The sequence below is a fragment of the Calliphora vicina genome, chromosome 2 (assembly GCF_958450345.1).
Source record: "Calliphora vicina chromosome 2, idCalVici1.1, whole genome shotgun sequence".
NCBI lineage: Eukaryota > Metazoa > Arthropoda > Insecta > Diptera > Calliphoridae > Calliphora > Calliphora vicina.
The window spans coordinates 51,726,433-51,745,947 of record NC_088781.1 but is presented as its reverse complement, the minus strand read 5'-3'; the positions used below and the strand labels follow the sequence as shown (position 1 = coordinate 51,745,947).

Below are 19,515 nucleotides of genomic sequence, written 5' to 3'. Positions count from 1 at the left end.
ATAAAATATTTTCTTATTTTCATAATTTTACTTTCACAATACCATTTTGTTCAAGTTTTTCTCTCTGTAGCAGTGTTTCATTGGTTTTCCTTCAAATATATTTGTTTGTATTTAAGAATTTAAGTATATTTGTGCATATGTGATTTTAGATTTCATTTTGTTTTTTAAAAGCTTAAAATTATTCAATTATGAGATTTTAAAAGTCACTAGTTAATTGAATTTCGGAAGAAAAAAAATTAAACATAATGAACTAATTTTAAATTAAATCAATAATTCAAGGCTTTTCATTGAAAACTATGAACAGTTTCAGCATTTTTGTGGAAACAATAAACAAAGGGTTATATGTTTTTAGTCTTAATAGAAATTAGTTTCAATATTCATGGTATTCTGTAGCTAGAGTAGTAAACATAGTCACACAATGTTACATTTATAATTCTAATATGTTGGTTAGAATTATTTAAACTGTTTTCATGCTTGAAAACTAAAAATACTTTATTACTTCAACTTCTTTTGCAACCATATATTATTGTCATTAAAAGTTTTTCTTTTATATTTTATTTTTCCCCAAAATAAAAAATATAAATTTCCTTTATGGGTTTTTAATGATTCAATAAAATTTCAAAGTGCCACAAAACTTGAAGTTTTTAGGAAAAAAATTTATTTTATGAGGTATTTCATATAAAATGAAAATGACTAGCATCAAATACATACATTAAATATTATTAATATCTGAGAAACTTTTCACATTCGGCACACAAAAATGCATGATCTTTATATCTAAAAGTTTAACGATGTGTGCTAATTTAATCAGCTAGTCACCTTTGCATTGAAGATCGATTTGCAGATCACATGGATGGGAATATTAAGAAGCCCGGTTTATCTTGATATATTCAGATCATGATTTGTAACAGCTTCCATAGAAGTTCGAATTCAGAAAATAATTTTTAGTCCGAACAGTTATTCGAAACTTATATTAATAAGAAATTTGTAAGGATTTCTCGATATTTGTAGTTATTTTTTATATCAGAAATTTTAAATATTGACCTTTAATACTTTTTTACCTTGTTTTTATATGAAAAATAATTACACAGGTCAACAAATAAAGAGGCAAGTTTTTTGTTACCATTAAACCGATAGTGCCTTTGAATAAGTGTGCACTACCAAGCGGGATAAAATTATAGGTTTTTATTTTTTGGCCTTCTAAATACCGGTCTACACATTCTATAAGATCTGATACCCATGTCGCTCTACCTACTCTCTGAAGGTGTTCTAGAAAGACTTTGGTGCTCCTTCTAAAATATGGTCTAGAAAACTTTTGTTTAAAATTCAAACATGATCGTTTTCTATTTTGCAATTACTCTCATCTGTTGCCTCTCTATAATAAAATAGTTCTCTCTTTATTATACACCGTTGGAAGATACAAAATCTTCCAGAAGAAGGTGCAAAATCTTCTAATAAATTTAGTCTTTTGTAAAATTTAACATTGTGAAGATCGCGTGAATTATTTTTTTATATATAAAATAGGACACGTGATTCTTTAAAGTACATTCTTTAGGCTTTATGCTTAATTCCTTAGGAATATTTTCCCTAATGATCCTCTTTAATGGCTTGTTTCAGTAGACCTCCAATTAAGGTTTCATTAGCAGGCGTTTTAATATAAGTTCTTATGTATACATTCTATGAGGTATTACTCGGCAAGTCTCCTTACAGGCCTTCAATGGAATACATTTTAATATGCCTTCTTAAAAAGATCTTTATCTGACCTCTAACAGCGGGTAACAGTGTAAATTTGAAACGATTTGGCAACAAGCCCAATTTACTGTACATTTTTCCCATTGTGTGGCAGTCATAAGTAAATTATTGTGCCCGTTTCGTAATCATATATGTTTTTTGTCTCCATTACACCTCTTGGGAGCATATGGCTTCCACAAATCATCTCTATCTTACACGATTTGTTACATTTATTTTCTCGTCTTCCCATGTAAGATTGCACTGTCCTAGTTCTTGGAGTATCCGTTTCTCCATGTATTCTTTGGCCAACTTTGAGCATTGAGGGATCCACTCTAGTGTCATTCTTGTTATACTGTTGGGATTCTTTCTGATAGTATAGCCTATCAACATCGATTTCCAACATTTTGTTTGTATTATTAGGCGACATATATTCCCGTTGTGAGGAACTGATAGTTCTGCATACTCGTACATAACTCTGATGATTCGAGTTATTTTCTGAGGTACTTCTTTTCTTCTCAATGCTTTCCATTTTGCAATCCGTCTGATGGTATCGAAGGCTTTCTTGAAATCTTCGAAGAGTAGGTACAGAGGAGTACGCCATTCTAGAGAATGTTCTATTATAATGTATAGAGTGTTGGCCTGGTCTGCTCAGCTCCTGTTTGGCCCGAAAACTGCCTGTTCATCTCGAAGATTCTTCTCCATTTTAATTTGAAGCCTTTCCTGTATTATGACTACCAATATCCTATATATGGTGTTAAGCAGAGTACTACCTCTCCAGTTGTTGCCATCTTTCAAGTCGACACTTTTCGGTAACTTAACGATGATGCTATTCTTCATAGTTGGAGGTAGCCTTTCCTCCTCCCAGACTGATGTGATGTGCGGTCGTAAAAGTTCAGCTGTGGTTTCGATGTTAAACCGAAGAATTTAAGCTGGTATTCCTCTTCGCCTGCTGCCCTTCTATTTCTTAACTTCCCTTAAGTTAGATAAAACTTATATTGAAGGGGCTGATTGATATTCTTAAGATATATTCAGCAGGGCTGTTGTTTTCAATTTCTTTGTCCTCAGTTTATTCGAAATGTTCTCTCTATCACTGTGTCTGTGTATCATTGTTTGCAAATATTGCACCACTGCTATTAGCGACTTGTTGGTTCCTGTTATACTTTCGATTGTTGAGACAGTTTATCGTCTGGTGTAGTTTTCTCATATTGTTCTGGCTAGCCGTTTCTTCTGCCGATATTGAAAGCCGTTCTGCAGTTTTCTTTACTTGTTTTGCGAGTAGTTGGTATTTCAGTCTCAAAGTGTTGTTGTTCTTTAACTGCAGCTTAAGTTCCCTTCTTTGAGAAATCAGTTTCCAAGTGTGGTCTGATACCCAATCTTTTCTTTGTGGTTGCGCTATACCCAATGTTTTTTTATCTGCGAATCGGTTATATGTTGCTGTGATATCTTCCCATGAGTGGTGTTGGTTTAGCTATTCACGAATTACCGGCGCTAACGTGTTCTTAGTATCGTTATTCTAAAGTTATTGTAGGTAGAGCCGTTTTCGTCTTGAGTGCCTGGGGATTCTCCTTTATCATGCTCAGCACCTCTTCTGTTTCTGACAAGGAGCTTCTCCATTTTCTGCTCACGCAAATATGCTCAATCTGATTAGGTGAATTGTTATTATGTGATGTCCACGTATATTTGGGTATCTCCTTATGCGGGAAGATGGAACCATCTACGACGAATTGTAATGTCTGGCATAGTTCAATTAACCGCTATCCATTGTTTTTTCTAACGGCACAGCCATGCGTTCCAATGGTAGTTTTGATGTAGTTTCTCGCTGAAGTTTGTTTTCTCGCTTACAATTTATCGTTTACTTCCTGCGACTAGGAAGCGCCTACTTCGAACTATTTCATTGAAATGAACACACTTTGCTTATTCTTAAGGGCTTTGAAAAGAAGCTCACTTTTTTTCCGTCGTTTTATACCTAATTACACAGAGATACATATAGCAACCGAAGTTGTTGTCAATCGAATGATTCGGTTGCACACATAGAATTTTTCGGTTCTATCTTCAGAAAGTCAGTTGATAAAGAAGAATGTCGGTTGAAGTAACCAAACTTTTATTACCCCTTCCAAAATTTTGTAGCCACAACTTTAAAATTCAGTCACGAAGATAGAATCATTTGATTTACAACAAATTCGGTTGCTATCACGAATCAGTTTTCTCTGTATATATAGATAATCGTATAAATTTATAGAAAAATTTTATATTCATCATAAAATAAATTTTTATTTAAAAATTCTCCAATTCTATATCGAAGAAATTTAAAGTGATTAATTTTCGACACATCTTTAAATAATTTTACAAATTAGGAAATTTCTTGAAATTTAATAATCAATGAAAAATTCACCCTTCAAAAATTATTTAACTTTTTATTAAATTTTAACAAAAATAATGAATTTTACCGCAATGACCTTTATCTGTCACATCAGCTGATAATCGAACATACAATTTATTTATTTGTCTGACAAACTGTCATCATGTTCCCCTATAAAATACCCCATTTAAATCCCCCTTTAAAATTGTTTGAATTTTTTACGAATAAAAAAAATATTTTATGATAAAAACCATTATGTAAGTAAGCACATTGAAAGGATATGTACATTCTAAGTCATATATGATTGCATTTTATTGTTTTCTTCACCTTTCTTTTAAAAAAATGTAAAATAAAAGAAAAAAACAAAGATATGAGATACATTACACTTTCAAAAACCACACTCTGGCACAACACAACTACGTACATACATCCATCAGGCATATAACCATAACAGTTATCCTTGTATAAAGCTCAAAAAATATTATTTACAAGTATTGTCTGAATGATAGACAGAGGAAAAAGTACAATGAAATGAAAAAGAAACCAATGTTACACTTACCTCTAGCTCCTGGCAGGGCTCAATGACTTGTAAGGACATGATATCCAAGTGATTACCGGAAATATTCAAATAACGCAAATGTTTGAATGGCACTAACAAACCGACAGGCAATATTCCCATATCAGCAATAGAAAGATGTGTCAGGTGTGGCAAAAGCTATAAAATGTAAAATAGAAGAGAACAAAAAAAATAATAATGAAGAAAAACATTTACACAAACAACAATCAACATCATACTGATGATTTTTAAGCCAAGGATGATGGTTTATTTTTTCCAAAAAATAACAACAAATATTTTTCAGGATTTAAATAAATATATATTTTCTTTGCAGCTGTCGAGCATTTGTTAACATGTGTTTAAATGTTGTTGTTGCAAATTTACTCCTACCTTCAGATATTTATTTTTCATATGATGTGTTTAGAGGCATTTTTATTGGTTATTTATTTGTATTACAAAAAATATTTTCTATTTTTACTTTTCCTTTACAAATAGATAGGCATATTTATTACATAATTTTTCATAAAATGTAAATTTAAAGTGAAGAGTAAGAGAGCTGTTAAAAGAAAAGCAGCCTAAAAACAGTTTTTAGTATTGTGGTTTATTTGTAAGCCTATAAGTATGCTTTTATTTTATTTATAGTAGAAGTTATAATAACCTTTAGGATTTTAGTTTCTATTTATGTTGCATCTTTTTATAGTTTTAGGTTATTTATTTGTATTTGTTTAGATGAAATTCAAAAGATTTATAAACAAGAACTAAAGAAATGTGTTTGAATATCATGGCCTTGAATTTGAAACTTTAGAAATGATGATATGTATCAGAGTTATGATGTTTGAATAAAAACATTTCTTATCTAGCTTGTGTCGTAAACATATTAAGAGATAAATGTTGTCTATAGTTTAATTTAAAGGCTTATATATTTATTAAAAATTTGATAGTTAAAGCAAAGCCAAATAAATCTTGTATAAACAAGTATAAAAATAAAATATAAAATTAAATCTTTATTAAGAAAGTATTTTTATATATTTTTTTTTTATTTTTGGAACTATATTATTATTCAGAAGTAGGAACTAATACAAACACTGCAAACATTACCAGTAGAATGAGTAGAGTTTTGGTCAAAATTCAGTTCATCAAGAAAAATCTGGGTTCCTTAATGCGAGATCGGTACTATCAACATATTTTAATAATGTAGCACAGTGGGTATATCCAAAAAAGTGGCAACAAATCTCTATCCTTTAAAATACTAGTCTTATTTCGAAATTATACCAATATTTTATATAAGAAATTCTGCTAAATAGAAAAATGAAAAGTTAGCCCTTCAAAACCAACAAAATTCTCAGCGAGTTGTTAAGTTTTCCCTAATTTATTTGACACGTAAAAAACATAAGGTAGACGTGTTATATATCAATCGATAGAGGATTTTGTCTACTTTTCAAAAATGTATATAACTTGGTAAAATTAAATTCATGGAATACTTTTTTGAAAAATATGACAAAAAATGCTTTTTATTGAATTTTGCATAGATACAAATTTTTCAAATTGAAATAAAATTTTTATTTACGAATATTTTTTTAAGAAATTTCACGGTTATGTAGATTTTTCTATTTAAAATGGAAAAATAAAAACTAATTTTCAAATTTGTAAGCAAGTATTCCCCAATTCACAAAAAAATATTGAAAAATTCCAAAAATGGGATTTTTTCGTTTTTTGGCTATTATATCCATAATAGAGGCGGGGTTATCGGAACCCTTTACAAAATAATTAAGAACTCATTGGGCCATCTAAAATAGGTTACTATATTTTGATATCGAGTATGCGATTTGAGAATTTTTGCCCTAAATTTGAATTTTACATAAAAAATAGGCATTTTTTAATGGACCTGATCCCGTCGTTATCAAAAATTATAAATGTTTTTTTCATTTAAAATATTTGGCGTAAAGTTGGCTTTTCAAAAAGTACAAATTCATTATACATCCTCTTTGAAATTTTTTAGATAACTTAAAAAGAATAAAAGTACTTTTTTCCAAAAAAAATTGCGAAAAATCGCCTTTTTTAATTTTTTTAATTTCAAATGCATGTAACTTTGGAGTCAGTCATCATTTTTAAACACTTCTTTCTTTATTTGATATATAGGTCTATTGTTAATCCTATAAAAGTAAAATGGATAAAATCGGAGAATATTTGAAAACTGCTGTAGGGTGGGTAAAAATGTTGAAAATTAAATTTTCAAATGCGAATATCTCCTAAGCTGTAAGAGATAATTGATAGCTACGTCGAGGTTTTATGTAGTGCTTGACGAGGAGATTCTGTATGTGTATTTTTTTTTAAATCGGAACACAAACGAAGAAATATGATCATTTTAAAAATTGAACATACCCGAGGTGTCCTACTTTGGGAACCACTTGTCCCGCTCCTGGTAGGGTCATGAGGTCCATATTAAAAACTTAGACTCGGCTACACTTCCTCTTCGCGCATGTGATTTCATTCAAATCGGCTTAAGGGTTTAGAAGTTACAGATTTATTTCCCTCTTTTTTTATTCTCATACCACTGTGCGACGGCAGAACCCTATTATAGAAGAAATATGGACAACAGAGAGAAGTCCAGACGAATTATTGATTTCGAGAAGACATTTGATCCCTGGGTTAGGGTCTCGATCCGATCTCTAAAATCTTGGAAAAACGCTACTAATGGACAATCTTAGAGGATAATGTTGTTTTTGCCTCCTGCTGCAAGAATACTAGATGCTAGTAATCATCACCTGATGTGTCATCGAGTATAAGCAGTTTGCAACAATTTTGCAAAATTCTAAAACGGTTTTTTAAAGAACCATTAGTCATTACACCCTCAACGAATATATTCCTTTGTCCTTGTTACCACAAATTCTCTTACATCCATATGGTTTTACGGATTTAAATATATTGCTTTAAATTCCTAAAAATTTAACCTCAAATGACTAAACTTTTCTTAATTTACAATTATGGTAAGTACTAACAAACTTAAGCCCTGTAAAATATTATTTAAACATATTTGTGGCTTTTACTTCATAATGCATTTAACAAATTTAGTAATTTGTCTCCTTCAAAATGTTTTTCAATTTTAAAAGTACTTAGATTTTGTGTGTGTGTGTTCTTCTTTACTTACTTCAAAAGTGTCTCGTATTTCATGAAGATCCATATGTATGTTGCCACTTATATTTAAAGTTCGTAAATTGCCAAGACGCCTCATAGACTGCGGTTCTAAACGCACCAATTTGTTATATGACAAATCCAGAAAAGTCAAATTAGTCAAATGTAAAAATGAATCGTTGGGAACTTTAGCCAAACGATTGTAGGACAAATCTAAAAAGAATATGAAAAGAATAAAAAAAAATAACAGAAAACTTTACTTCAAGTAAACAATAGTAATTTTAAGTAAAAAAAAAATATCCTTTTATAATTTTAAATGCTTTTTGAAGCGAGATAAAAAAACAAAAACAACTTTATAACAAAAATTAAAAAAGGAAATAGAATATTAGGGTGGCCTTTCATTTTATCACAAGGTGTAAAATTGTTCTTCTTTCATTTAAAAACCAAATACAGACAATTTTAGCAAATTCGAATAATGTTTAGAGATGGCATATTTTACAACAATTTTAGACCTTGTGAGCATTAATTGTAAATAAGGACCAGCCTAATTTAGCATACTTGAACCAGAATAAGTAAAACAGACGATAATGATGACTTGCAACAAAACAGATACATACCTAAATGTTCAAGACTTTTTTGCATGCGAAATAGTTCATCGACAACAACAGGCAATTGATTGCCATCTAATAGAACTTTTCTTAAATGCTTGACATCACGATATTCATCCTTGTCAAGAAATTTAAACTAGAGCACAAGGCAAAAGAAACAGAAAAAATAAAAATTAAAGAAAGTTAATGATTTTCTTATTCTATTTTATCTATCTTTTATAATGTACATTTATTTGACGTAATAATTTATAAAGAATTTGTTTTTTTTTTTTAAATTTCATACCTCATTTCTTCCCAAATCGAGTTCACTTAGCGATGGTAATAAATTGTACAATTGTGGATTGATTTTCTTTAACTGACAGTTGCGACATTTGAATACTTTCAGTTGCTGAAAATGAAATATGTTTTTATTGTGGTTAAGGAATTTTTCATATTTTTTTTTGTTTGTTATTGTTATCTTACCGAAACATCGCGAAAGACATCTGGTGGCAATTCCTGCAGGGGATTTCCACTTAAATCCAAATATTTCAATTTGCTCATCATAAAGAATATGCGCTGCACTAACTCTCCTATAGAGTTGTCGGCCAAATTTAAGCGTCTTAATTCCTAGGAAAAGAAATACATTAATTGTTTGAAAAATGATTTTTTTATGGTTTTAACAGGTTAAGGTTTTCTGCATAGAGTAATACACAAGCAGAAAAATTACTCAAAATAATCACACTTACGTACTAATAAATTCTCACCACTTTGATTTCTGACAACTGAGTTAGGTCTTTGACAGGAGAGTTTCCCATCTATGTGTATTTATCTTTGGTTTTCTGCATAGGGTAAAATAAAGACGAATTTCGAAAACCTAAGTCTGTTGTCAAAAACCTAACTCTGGCAACAACAACATACATGTAAGTCAATCTATTTTGTTGTATCATTTGTTCATTTTTCCTATCTATAACTAGTTCTCTGTGTAATTCCCTATGGTTTTCTACACAGAAAAATAGTTATAGATCAAATACCTAACTCAGTTGTCAGAGTTAGGTTTTGACAGCAGAGTTTCCAATTTATGTGTATTTATCTATGGTTGTCTACATAGGGTAACATAGAGATGGGAATTAATTTCATAAACCTAACTCTGGCTACAATAACATACATGTTAGTCAATCTATTTTGTTGTTTCATTTGATATTTTTGTTGGAATTCCCTATAGATTTCTACTCAGAGAACTAGACATAGATCTGAAACTCCCTTGTCAAAAACCTAACTCAGTTGTCAAAAACCTAAGTTTCAAGGATGGATTAGTAAATAAAACTATGTGAAAACAAAAACATCGCTTGAGTAATTTGTTTGAGATTTTTTCTAGTTTCCGCTCTATTTCTCTATGTTTAGAGAGTATTTCTACATAGAGAAATACGCATAAAGCGAAAAATAGATATAAACTGAAACAAAAAAACTACTTGCATAAAATCACACATATCAGTTTTCTCATTTTGAACTAGAACATTCTCACTACTTAGGTTTTTGATAAATGAGTTAGGTTTTGAGAGGAGAGTTTCCAATTTATATGTATTTATCTATGGTTTTCTACATAAGATAGTTTCATAAACCTAAATTTATTTTCGAAAACCTAACTCTGGCAACAGAAACATTAGTCAATCTATTTTGTTGTATCATTTGATATTTTTGTTGGAATTCCCTATAGATTTCTACTCAGAGAACTAGACATAGATCTGAAACTCCCTTGTCAAAAACCTAACTCAGTTGTCAAAAACCTAAGTTTCAAGGATGGATTAGTAAATAAAACTATGTGACAACAAAACATTACTTGTATGTTTGATTTTTTGAGTAATTTGAAATTTTTTTTCTAGTTTCCGCACTATTTCTCTATATTTAGAGAATAACAGAAATACGCATAAAGCGGAAACTAGATATAAACTCAAACCAAAAAACTACTTACAACAAATCAAACATTCGAGTTATGGCATTTTTAACTAAAACATGCTCAGCTCTTAGGTTTTTCATAACTGAGTTAGGTCTTTGATAGGATAGCTTCCGCTTTATGGTTTTCTATTTCTTCACTAAATCATGAAATAGTCTTTAAACTTGATATATAAATGAGAAATTTATCCTGCTGTAATATTTTCAAAAACTTTTAAACTCTTTTCCTCAAACCTTTCCTTTTTGCATAAGAATTTTCTTCAAATTTAATGGTAGAACAATATTAAATTAAACATTTCCTTCCTTTGTTCGTATTTTATTCCTCATACATTTAAATTAATGGAAAACTGCATACAGGTAAAACCATAAAGACTGTTGAAGAAATTGAAAACCTCAACATTTTTTTTTTACTTTATTACTCACCGTTAAATTACAAAATACCGAACTGGCCATTTTTATAATTTTATTTTTCGATAAATCCAATTCCAGCAAATTATTTTGTCCCCGAAAATCTCTTTGCTGAACAAGTGAAATATTATTCTTGGAAAAATCTGCATTTTACGATTTTTTATGACGATTGTTACACACAGAAGATGACAATGGTGATAAGGATGCATGCAGGACAATTCCATAAGATACAGCATTTAAATACAGAGACACACACAAACATACACAGGAAAAGGACATTTATGACATTTTTAACCAATTTGTTGGAGTAGTATTGTATGGTAAAGATGTAACGGCCAACCAAGTTTGTATGTTTATTTTGTTGTTGATTCCAAAGATTTTTTATAACGTAGATTGTTAATAATTTTATTTCGTTTTTTTTTTTGTCCATTCATTGTTGATGTTGCATTGCATGGCCATAACATTGAGCCCGGATAAACATGAAATTAAAAAAAAAGAAAACAAAAAATACATGAAGATAAAAACCAGAAGCCAGAAATAAAAGTGAAATATATTGAAAAATGTTTTTGCATTTAATGTTTTATTGAAAATGTGTGTGTGCTTAAGCTTAATTGCATCTCAAGTAGTTGAAAAGTACATGTTTGTATTTGTATTTAATTCAATGTTTAAGAATGTATGTATGATATGGGAATAATGGTGATAAAATTGCAAGTAGAATTATTTTATACAGAAAATCATTCAAGTGCACTTGAGAGATTTTTCAATTATAGGTCAGTATTATGCGATAACAGGAATAAGAGAAGATATTCGCAGAATAAGAAATTTTAAGATTAATGAGATTTGCTTGATTAAATAAGCTCAAACTCAAAATAAACAATTAAGAGTGCTATATTCGGCAGTGCCGAGTCTTTATACCCTTCACAAATTATATTTCAAAACAAAATGAATTTTTTTTTCCAATTTTTTTTTTAGAATTGTTATTTTAATTTTTTTTTTAAAATTTTAAATTTTTTTTTATATTTTTTCAATTTTTTTGGTGAAAAAAAATTCGGGTTAAAAAATATTTTTTCCGATTTTGACCCATTGTAGGTCCAACTATGGTCTTATACACGTCGTTGCAAATGCCTTTGAAATATCTATCATTAGATATCCGTATTGTCTGTATTAATGTCTTAGGAATCCAGATATAGGTCAAAAATCGAGGTTGTCGTGGTTTTTTCGTCATATCTCAGCCATATGTTGACCGATTTTGCTGATTTTAAATAGTAAACTTCTCGAAAGCATGTCTGACAGAGTTATTGAAGATTTGGATCCCGAAGATATCTGGGGTCTTCAGAAAATTGATTTCAACAGACGGACAGACAGACAGACAGACGGACGGACATGGCTTAATAGACTCCGCTATCTATAAGGATCCAGAATACTTTATAGGGTCGGAAATGAAAAATGTAGAAATTACAAACGTAATGACAAACTTATATATACCCTTCTCACGAAGGTGAAGGGTATAACCAGAGCCTGTACAGTGGAGCCGGTCGGCAAATAAAATGTAATAAATCTGTATCTTCTAAACTACTCGTATATAATAAAAACAAAATTTCCTTCGTTTTATAAAAACACTAGCTGTCCCGGCAAACGTTGTTCTGCCATAGCTCATACAAAGTTTGAAGACTCCCACTATAATAGTACTCCAGATATGCATTAATAATTTTTTACTTTTTATGGGTGGTGCCATGCCGATTGTACCAATAAAGGTCAATTATGAATCTAAACCATCCAGGAACCCAATCAAACACACACAACAAATTTCATCGAAATCGGCCCAGCCGTTAAGGAGGAGTTCAGTTACTAACACACGTACAGAAGAATTATATATATAAAGATATGGTAAATTACTCAGTGCAACACGAAAAAAATATAACCATATACGGACACCAATACGTCTCCCAGTTTTGCCCAAAGTCATGCACTTTGTTCTTATGGGCCCTCAAAGATGTGGGGCCTTGGTGGCATTATCTCAGGATCATATCTTGCAAACAGTTCCGAATTTTGATTTACTCACTGAGGCAAAGTTGTAGCCATTATCATAAAGAACAAAAAAAGTGAACATATAAAATCAAAAAAACTTAATCTTCAACATCAAAATCACAAAAAACCCCTTTAAAAATTTGAATAAATTTAGAAATAAATTTTTTATAGCTGCCTAAAAGTATGCTTTAGTTTATAATAATTTAATAGTTTGTGGCCCAAAACACTTAATTCATAGAATAAACACATAGAACGGAAGGAGAGAGTAATATATATGGAAAAATTACTCCCTTTTCACATATACGGGTGATACAATAACAAAATACATGCAATACATTCTCATGAATTAGGTTTTTGACAACAGACTTAGGTTTTTGGCTCTCAGTTACCTATCTAGTTATTGTCTATGACTTAATTCCTTTAGACGTTTCTTACTAACTTATGTATATTGACCTACCTAGACGGTGTTAAGAATCATTCCTAGGAAGTTCAAATGTTCTAGAAATTGTTTATTGAAATCTTAGGTACATTTTTGTAGTTGATTGTTTCCTTGAATTTTGAACGGACCTATGGACCTGAACAGGGGGTAAAAAGTAAAAAATCAAATTTTTTAAAGTTTTTTTCGATTTTGATCTTGAAGATGAATTTTTTTGATTTTACATGTTCACAATTTTTTTTCTTTATGACAAGGACTACAACTTTGCCTCAGAGAGTAAATCAAAATTCTGAACTGTTTGAGCCTTTTTTGCAAAAATGACACCGAGGCCCCTAATCTCTGTGGGCCCATAAAAAAGTGCATGACTTTGGGCAAGACTGGGTGACATTGGGTCTTTTTTATTTTTGGTCTTTTATTACGTACTGGAGTCCGTATATGGTTATATTTCAATGACTTACAAAAATACACACAGTGTTATCGTTCGTTATTCAGGCTGTTTCTTTATTTTTCTAAGATACAATTTGGTTGGCTCTTAAATCTTAATAGTTTTTTCTCAATTTTCTTCTTATTTGCTAATAAATTAAACGTCAAAATTATTTCACATTTAATTAACTATGGCAGCCAGCCATCAAGTGAACTCATTTTTTTGACAGCAAAAATAAAGTCTTTCCACTTTTTATTTCCTTTTATTTTTAAAGACATTGATTTCAAAACGAATTTATTTTCATCAAAATCATTTAACTAGAAGCTGCAAACATATTTTTTGCACTTGACTAGAAATTTTATTAACTGCAGCTATAACAACAAATGCTTATTGTCTACAATAAACAGAAATGAAATTCTTGAAAATTCCAGCTACAAAAAAAGGGAATAGGAAAAAGTTGTACAATAACTTTGAAAAGGCTGTTGTTAACAAATGCAATAATTCTAAAGTGTCATCAACATTTGTTTGAGTTCAAGTCTCTATATACATATTTGTATTACGTTTTATTTTGTTCTTTAATTTTTCTTATTTCCATTTTTTTTCTTTTTGCTTTTTTTTTGACATGATGAAGTCAATGATTGACATTAGATTATTTATTTATCTATCTATTTATTTTTATTTGTCTACATCTCCATTCAAATGATGACAGTATGGAATAGAAAAAAAAACATTCTTTATAATACAACATCTAGATAAAAGGGAGATTATTGTTGGTATAAAAATAATTCCAGAACATAGAGTTAAGACAGCCATAATCAAGCTCATAAACATAGTTCTAGATTAGAAACACATTCCTATACAAACCCTCATACATATTTACCAACATTCAACACCCACATTCAAGCAACTACCAAGAAACAGCTAAAGAACTCAAAAGTATTTTATTTTTTTTTGTTGTTTTGTGATTATGTTTCTTTAAATCCAAGTTGTAAATTCTTATAAATGTTTAAATTTCGATTTAAACGTGAATACCTCGAATCAGGGAAAATAAACATAAAAAATTTTTTAAATATTATGGAGCTACAAATGTAACCAAAAACGCCTTCATACTTAGTTGATGTTTTCCAAACATTCCTTTGTTTAACATTTAAATTTCCTAGTTCTTTTTTTTTGGTTACACTTCAACGCAATTCTTGGTTGATAAGAAAAAGACGACAAGGAAACATTTTACGGCTGTATTTGCCGCCTTTCATAAAAAAACACAGATTGAGACATTTAAAGGTCATAAATTCTTGTTATTTTGAGAAAAAGCCATAAAATTTGCTTGTTCTTGTTAGAATTCTTGTTTTGTTTCTTATTCAAATGCTAATATTTATTTTGTTTAGACTTTGTCTATTTAGTTAATGTTATGGCAATGAAAATCCCTCCCTAAATCATTGTTAGTTATTGTTAAATATGAGATAATTTAAAGAAATCATCAAAATGTATTTATTTATTTGCTTATTTACTCACCTAAAATTTTTAAATGCTGCAGACCCCACAAACATTCCGGCCCTATGGCCGGTACATTTGAGTCTGTGATGCGTACTATTTCTAGTTTAAGAAAATTCCTTAGAAAATTCCCAGTTGTTACAGAATTCCGTGGGCCTTGTATGATAATGACTTGTACATCACCGTCTATGCTTTCGGCTGGAAATCTTGTGAGGCCACCTGAAAAGATAAATAAATGAGAAAAAATATAATTAAACTGTATATTAGAGAGGATCGGTCCCCATACAAAAAAAGGTTAAAGGCTAGTTAAAGAAGATATCAGAAATGTAAACATTATTTTACTGCCACGCCCCTAAAATTTAAAAACAACACTAAATAACAATAACAAATCAAACTGAAAGTTAGTAAAATTATGATTGGAGAGCACTAAGGTGTAATTACGTCCCTATCAAACTTATTTCACTTATTAACTGACTTTAAAGTGCTAAGTGGAACGATAAATTTGAAATTTGAACTCGGCGAGGCTGTGTCATATCACGACTTATGTTTAATATAGTCCAGATGACATTTGCCTTTAAGCTCACAGCTTCTTACAGATATACAGACACCACTATGTGTTAAAAAACCAAAAAAAAAGACCCGTGTCTCCCAGTTTTGCCCAAAGTCATGATATTTTTTATGGACCCCAAAGATTTGGGGCCTCGGTGTCATTTTTGCAAAAAAAGTGATATTTTTTTCAGGCTAATATCTTGCAAACAGTTCGAAATTTTGATTTACTCTCTGAGGAAAAATTGTAGCCCTTGTCATAAAGAACAAAAGTTGTAAACATATAAAATCAAAACAACTTCATCTTCCAGATCAAAATCGCAAAAAACTTTAAAAATTCCAAATAAATGTTCCTTTAAGCTGCCTAAAAGTATGCTTTAGTTTATAATAAACACTTAATTCATTTACTATTTGCAAGATATCAGCTTTAGGAAATGGTCACTTTTTTGCAAAAATGACACTGGCTTTGGGCAAAACTGGTCTTTTATCACGTAGTGGTGTCCGTATATGGTTATTTTTTGTGTTGCACTGTGTAATAAATACTGCTAAAGTTAAAACCCTCCGAATTAATGAAATTTCCCAGGAGTTATTTACAATTATCAAGACTTAAATAGAAGCTATCAGCCATTTTTGCTATATTAGAAGCATAATTTCAAAAAACGGAGGTTCAGGTGAAGACATATACGGAAAGTTCGACAAACATTGGAACGTTTAAATCCATTTGAAATTCGTATTCCCCTTCCCATCTTACAAAGTTAACCATTCACTCTTCTTTACTGTTGTTAGATGTGGGCCACTTCCCCTCGAGATATGTAAGATATTCAAGTTTTTGTGAAGAATATTCTGGCAAATATTCAATATTAGACTCTGACAATAACCCTTTCAACATTAGATAGCCGCAGAAAGACATAAAGACATAAATTGCTTTACGTTAAGAAGGTCAGCAAAAGAAGGGGACGACCAGCACAATCATACATGGAGAAAGCAAATTAACAAAGAAATATCTGGAACGGGTAAGGACTGGGGTGAAGCCATAAGGCATCCGAAGGTTTTTTATTATAACATTTTTACGAAAGCTGAATTAGCAAAACCAAAACGTTACGAATTCGAACATAAGTCTGTTGTCAAAATCCTAATTTATGATAAAATTTTGCCAAGTATTTTGTTATTGGTTAATAACACTAATTACAGTTCTAGATGTATAGGGCGCTAATTCACAATAAAGCTTTAAGTTATCATCACAATGATTTACATCTGTTTGAGGAAGGAGACTGATAAAGGACCAAATTGTATATAAAGGAAGTTGACACTGGGTAAAGTAGAAGGTTATTAATAGATTCTTGGATTTACATCCATGAATATATCGGAGAATAGCAGATATAAGGCAGAAACGGTGGATCACTAGCACGTGTCACAATGAAAGTTTCACATAGCAGCATTTTTTCTAAACAAACTCAGTTGCCAAAAAACTAAATGGTGAGAATACATTAGTAAAAAAAACTTTGTGAAAACAAAAGCAACACTCGTATGTTTGATTTTTTTTGATTAATTCTTTTGTTTAAGTTGATTTCTAGTTCCGCTCTGTGTACTTCTCTATGTTATAATCTTTTCATAATAGAGCCCTCCCCAAAGTATGCTACATGGTTTTATGATTTATTTACTGAGAGATATTTACTAATGGAGCGTATGCGTTATATTTAAATTATATTTAGCAAAAGAGTTGCAGTTACAAGGGGACGTATGATTGATATTTTTGTTAGAATCGACTCATATGCTAATTATGTATGTATATAAATTAACTTGTATAACTTTTGTAAATTAACTTAAAATTGAAAACAATTTTACAATTTTAGTGGTTATTTTGTTGTCATTATTTTTTAAATTAAAAAATAATTTAAAATAAAATATTATTTTATTTTGATTAGTTAAATTACCAAATTTTGACAGATATTTTTATTATTGACAGAGGCTCGAAACTTCGCTAAAAAAAAAATTAAATTTAAAAGTCAGTCTAGTGGTTTGTTATTAAAAAATGAGTTGCTAAATTTACCTACTATGGCATCTTTATTCAAGTATTTTCAAGGATAGTTTTATTCCAACTACAATGTTACCTTACTAGTATAAAACAATGAATAAGAAATATCTTTATTCTACAAAAAGCAAATACACATTTTCGTGCCAAAAAGTATTTTAACAGCGCATAAAAAAGTTTCACAACTGCAACAATATTTGCACAGCCTATAATTTTTGCCATACTTTTTTCCATTGGTGACAACAAGGCTTAAACTTTTAACAGATTAAAATGTTAGCATTTTTTTTGTTGTTTTTAAGGTGAATACAAGTAGAAATTGTTAAAAATGTATGTTACCAATTTTTTTGCAACATTGTTAAAGAGAAGAAAAGGCAATTGTTTTAATATTTAAATGGCGATGCTAAGCGAGCAGGTGATAATATCTTACGCATTTTGCTATCGGTAAATATATTTTTTACTTTCCTTTTTTATCTATCTTAATATAGCTTTAAGACTGGTACTTTGAAAACTTAACACCTTTTTTATTTAAATTTTTTTCTGGTCTTTTTTCCATTTTTTTTTGTTCATGACTCCATTTCCTTGGAGAGTGCATAAAATTATCATTTGTTTAAGTACCGAAATGTAACATTAATGTTCAATTTCCTTACACACAGGGTTAGTTATATTTTCTTGTTCTTTTTGTGCTTCTTGTTTTTATTTTAATGACATTGCTTTCTTTTATTTTTTTTATATATGGTACTGGTACTTTTTTTAATATCTTCTTTAGCACTTGAGCTAATAAAGTTTTCATTTTCTTTTTCTATGATTTTTGTAACTTTCTTTAGGTATATCTATTATACTTTTTTACATTTATTGCTCTGTTTCTTACCTTTGGTGCAGATGGTTTGAAAACGTTTAAATTCATCTATACTGCAAGTACATTCTATCGGACATTTCCGTTCATTGCCAGTTGTGAGGCTGACCGGCATGGCTACCAGGCACAATATAAACCATTTTACTAACATCTGTAACAAGACAATAAAAGAGAAAGAGAGAATATTATGAATTGTTAATTAATATATTTATGTAAATGGTTGACATTTTCAAAGGTGAATTATATAAATTACATGATATATATTATATATGAATTAACTAAAGCAAATTGCATACATCAAACCAAAACTTATTTTCATTAACCGCTTAGTTTGGTTAGCTTTACACTCCCTTTGGAAATTAGAAACTCAGACTATTAAGTTTAGATTTAATTGCGACAGCTGATTTAAAAATTGCTTTGAACATTTACTCCCTTATTCATAATAAATTTTTATTTCTACAAATGTTTTATAAAACAAAATTTCCATACAACATTTGTTTTATAAATCTGTAATAGGCTTATATTAAACAAAAACAATATAAAATTAATTTCTTTTATATTATTTGATGCCAGACACAATTTTATTTACATTTTTATTAATTTCATTCTACGCACGTCATTTTTAATGGCTTTTTAATTAATATTAATTACAACGTAATTTAATAAAAATCCTCCTGTCTTTATTCATAATTAATAACAACGTTTTTTTTATTTATTTTTTCTGCTGGACTTTACGCATTATAATAACAATCATTTTTAGAATGAGTTATTTATTTACAACATTAAACGTTGCATATTACATTTAAACAATAAACATTTTAATTAATTTTATAAAAAAAAATACAGAAAAACCATTTAGTTGCATAACACTAAACGTATTTACGTCTGATTAACATCAATATGATTTGATATCACTCATACGTATGATGCCTGCTTTTAATGTGAGAGGCCTCCCTAAAGTATGCTACATTATTATATGATT

At 29.8% G+C, this 19,515-nt stretch overlaps 1 protein-coding gene across 1 annotated transcript in view; it reads right to left on the bottom strand.

Annotated features, from left to right (window-relative positions):
- Positions 1-18,684, bottom strand: part of rdo (reduced ocelli) — a 47,563-nt gene extending 28,879 nt beyond the window's left edge. Inside the window, exons 1-8 of the mRNA XM_065500927.1 lie at positions 18,549-18,684; positions 15,124-15,321; positions 10,739-10,866; positions 8,849-8,992; positions 8,670-8,774; positions 8,396-8,522; positions 7,795-7,991; positions 4,650-4,805 (exon numbers count right to left, since the gene is read on the bottom strand). Coding sequence (XP_065356999.1) covers positions 4,650-4,805; positions 7,795-7,991; positions 8,396-8,522; positions 8,670-8,774; positions 8,849-8,992; positions 10,739-10,866; positions 15,124-15,321; positions 18,549-18,684 — 1,191 coding nt within the window. The remainder of the gene's footprint in view (positions 1-4,649; positions 4,806-7,794; positions 7,992-8,395; positions 8,523-8,669; positions 8,775-8,848; positions 8,993-10,738; positions 10,867-15,123; positions 15,322-18,548) is intronic.
- Between the last annotated feature and the right edge of the window lie 831 nt (positions 18,685-19,515).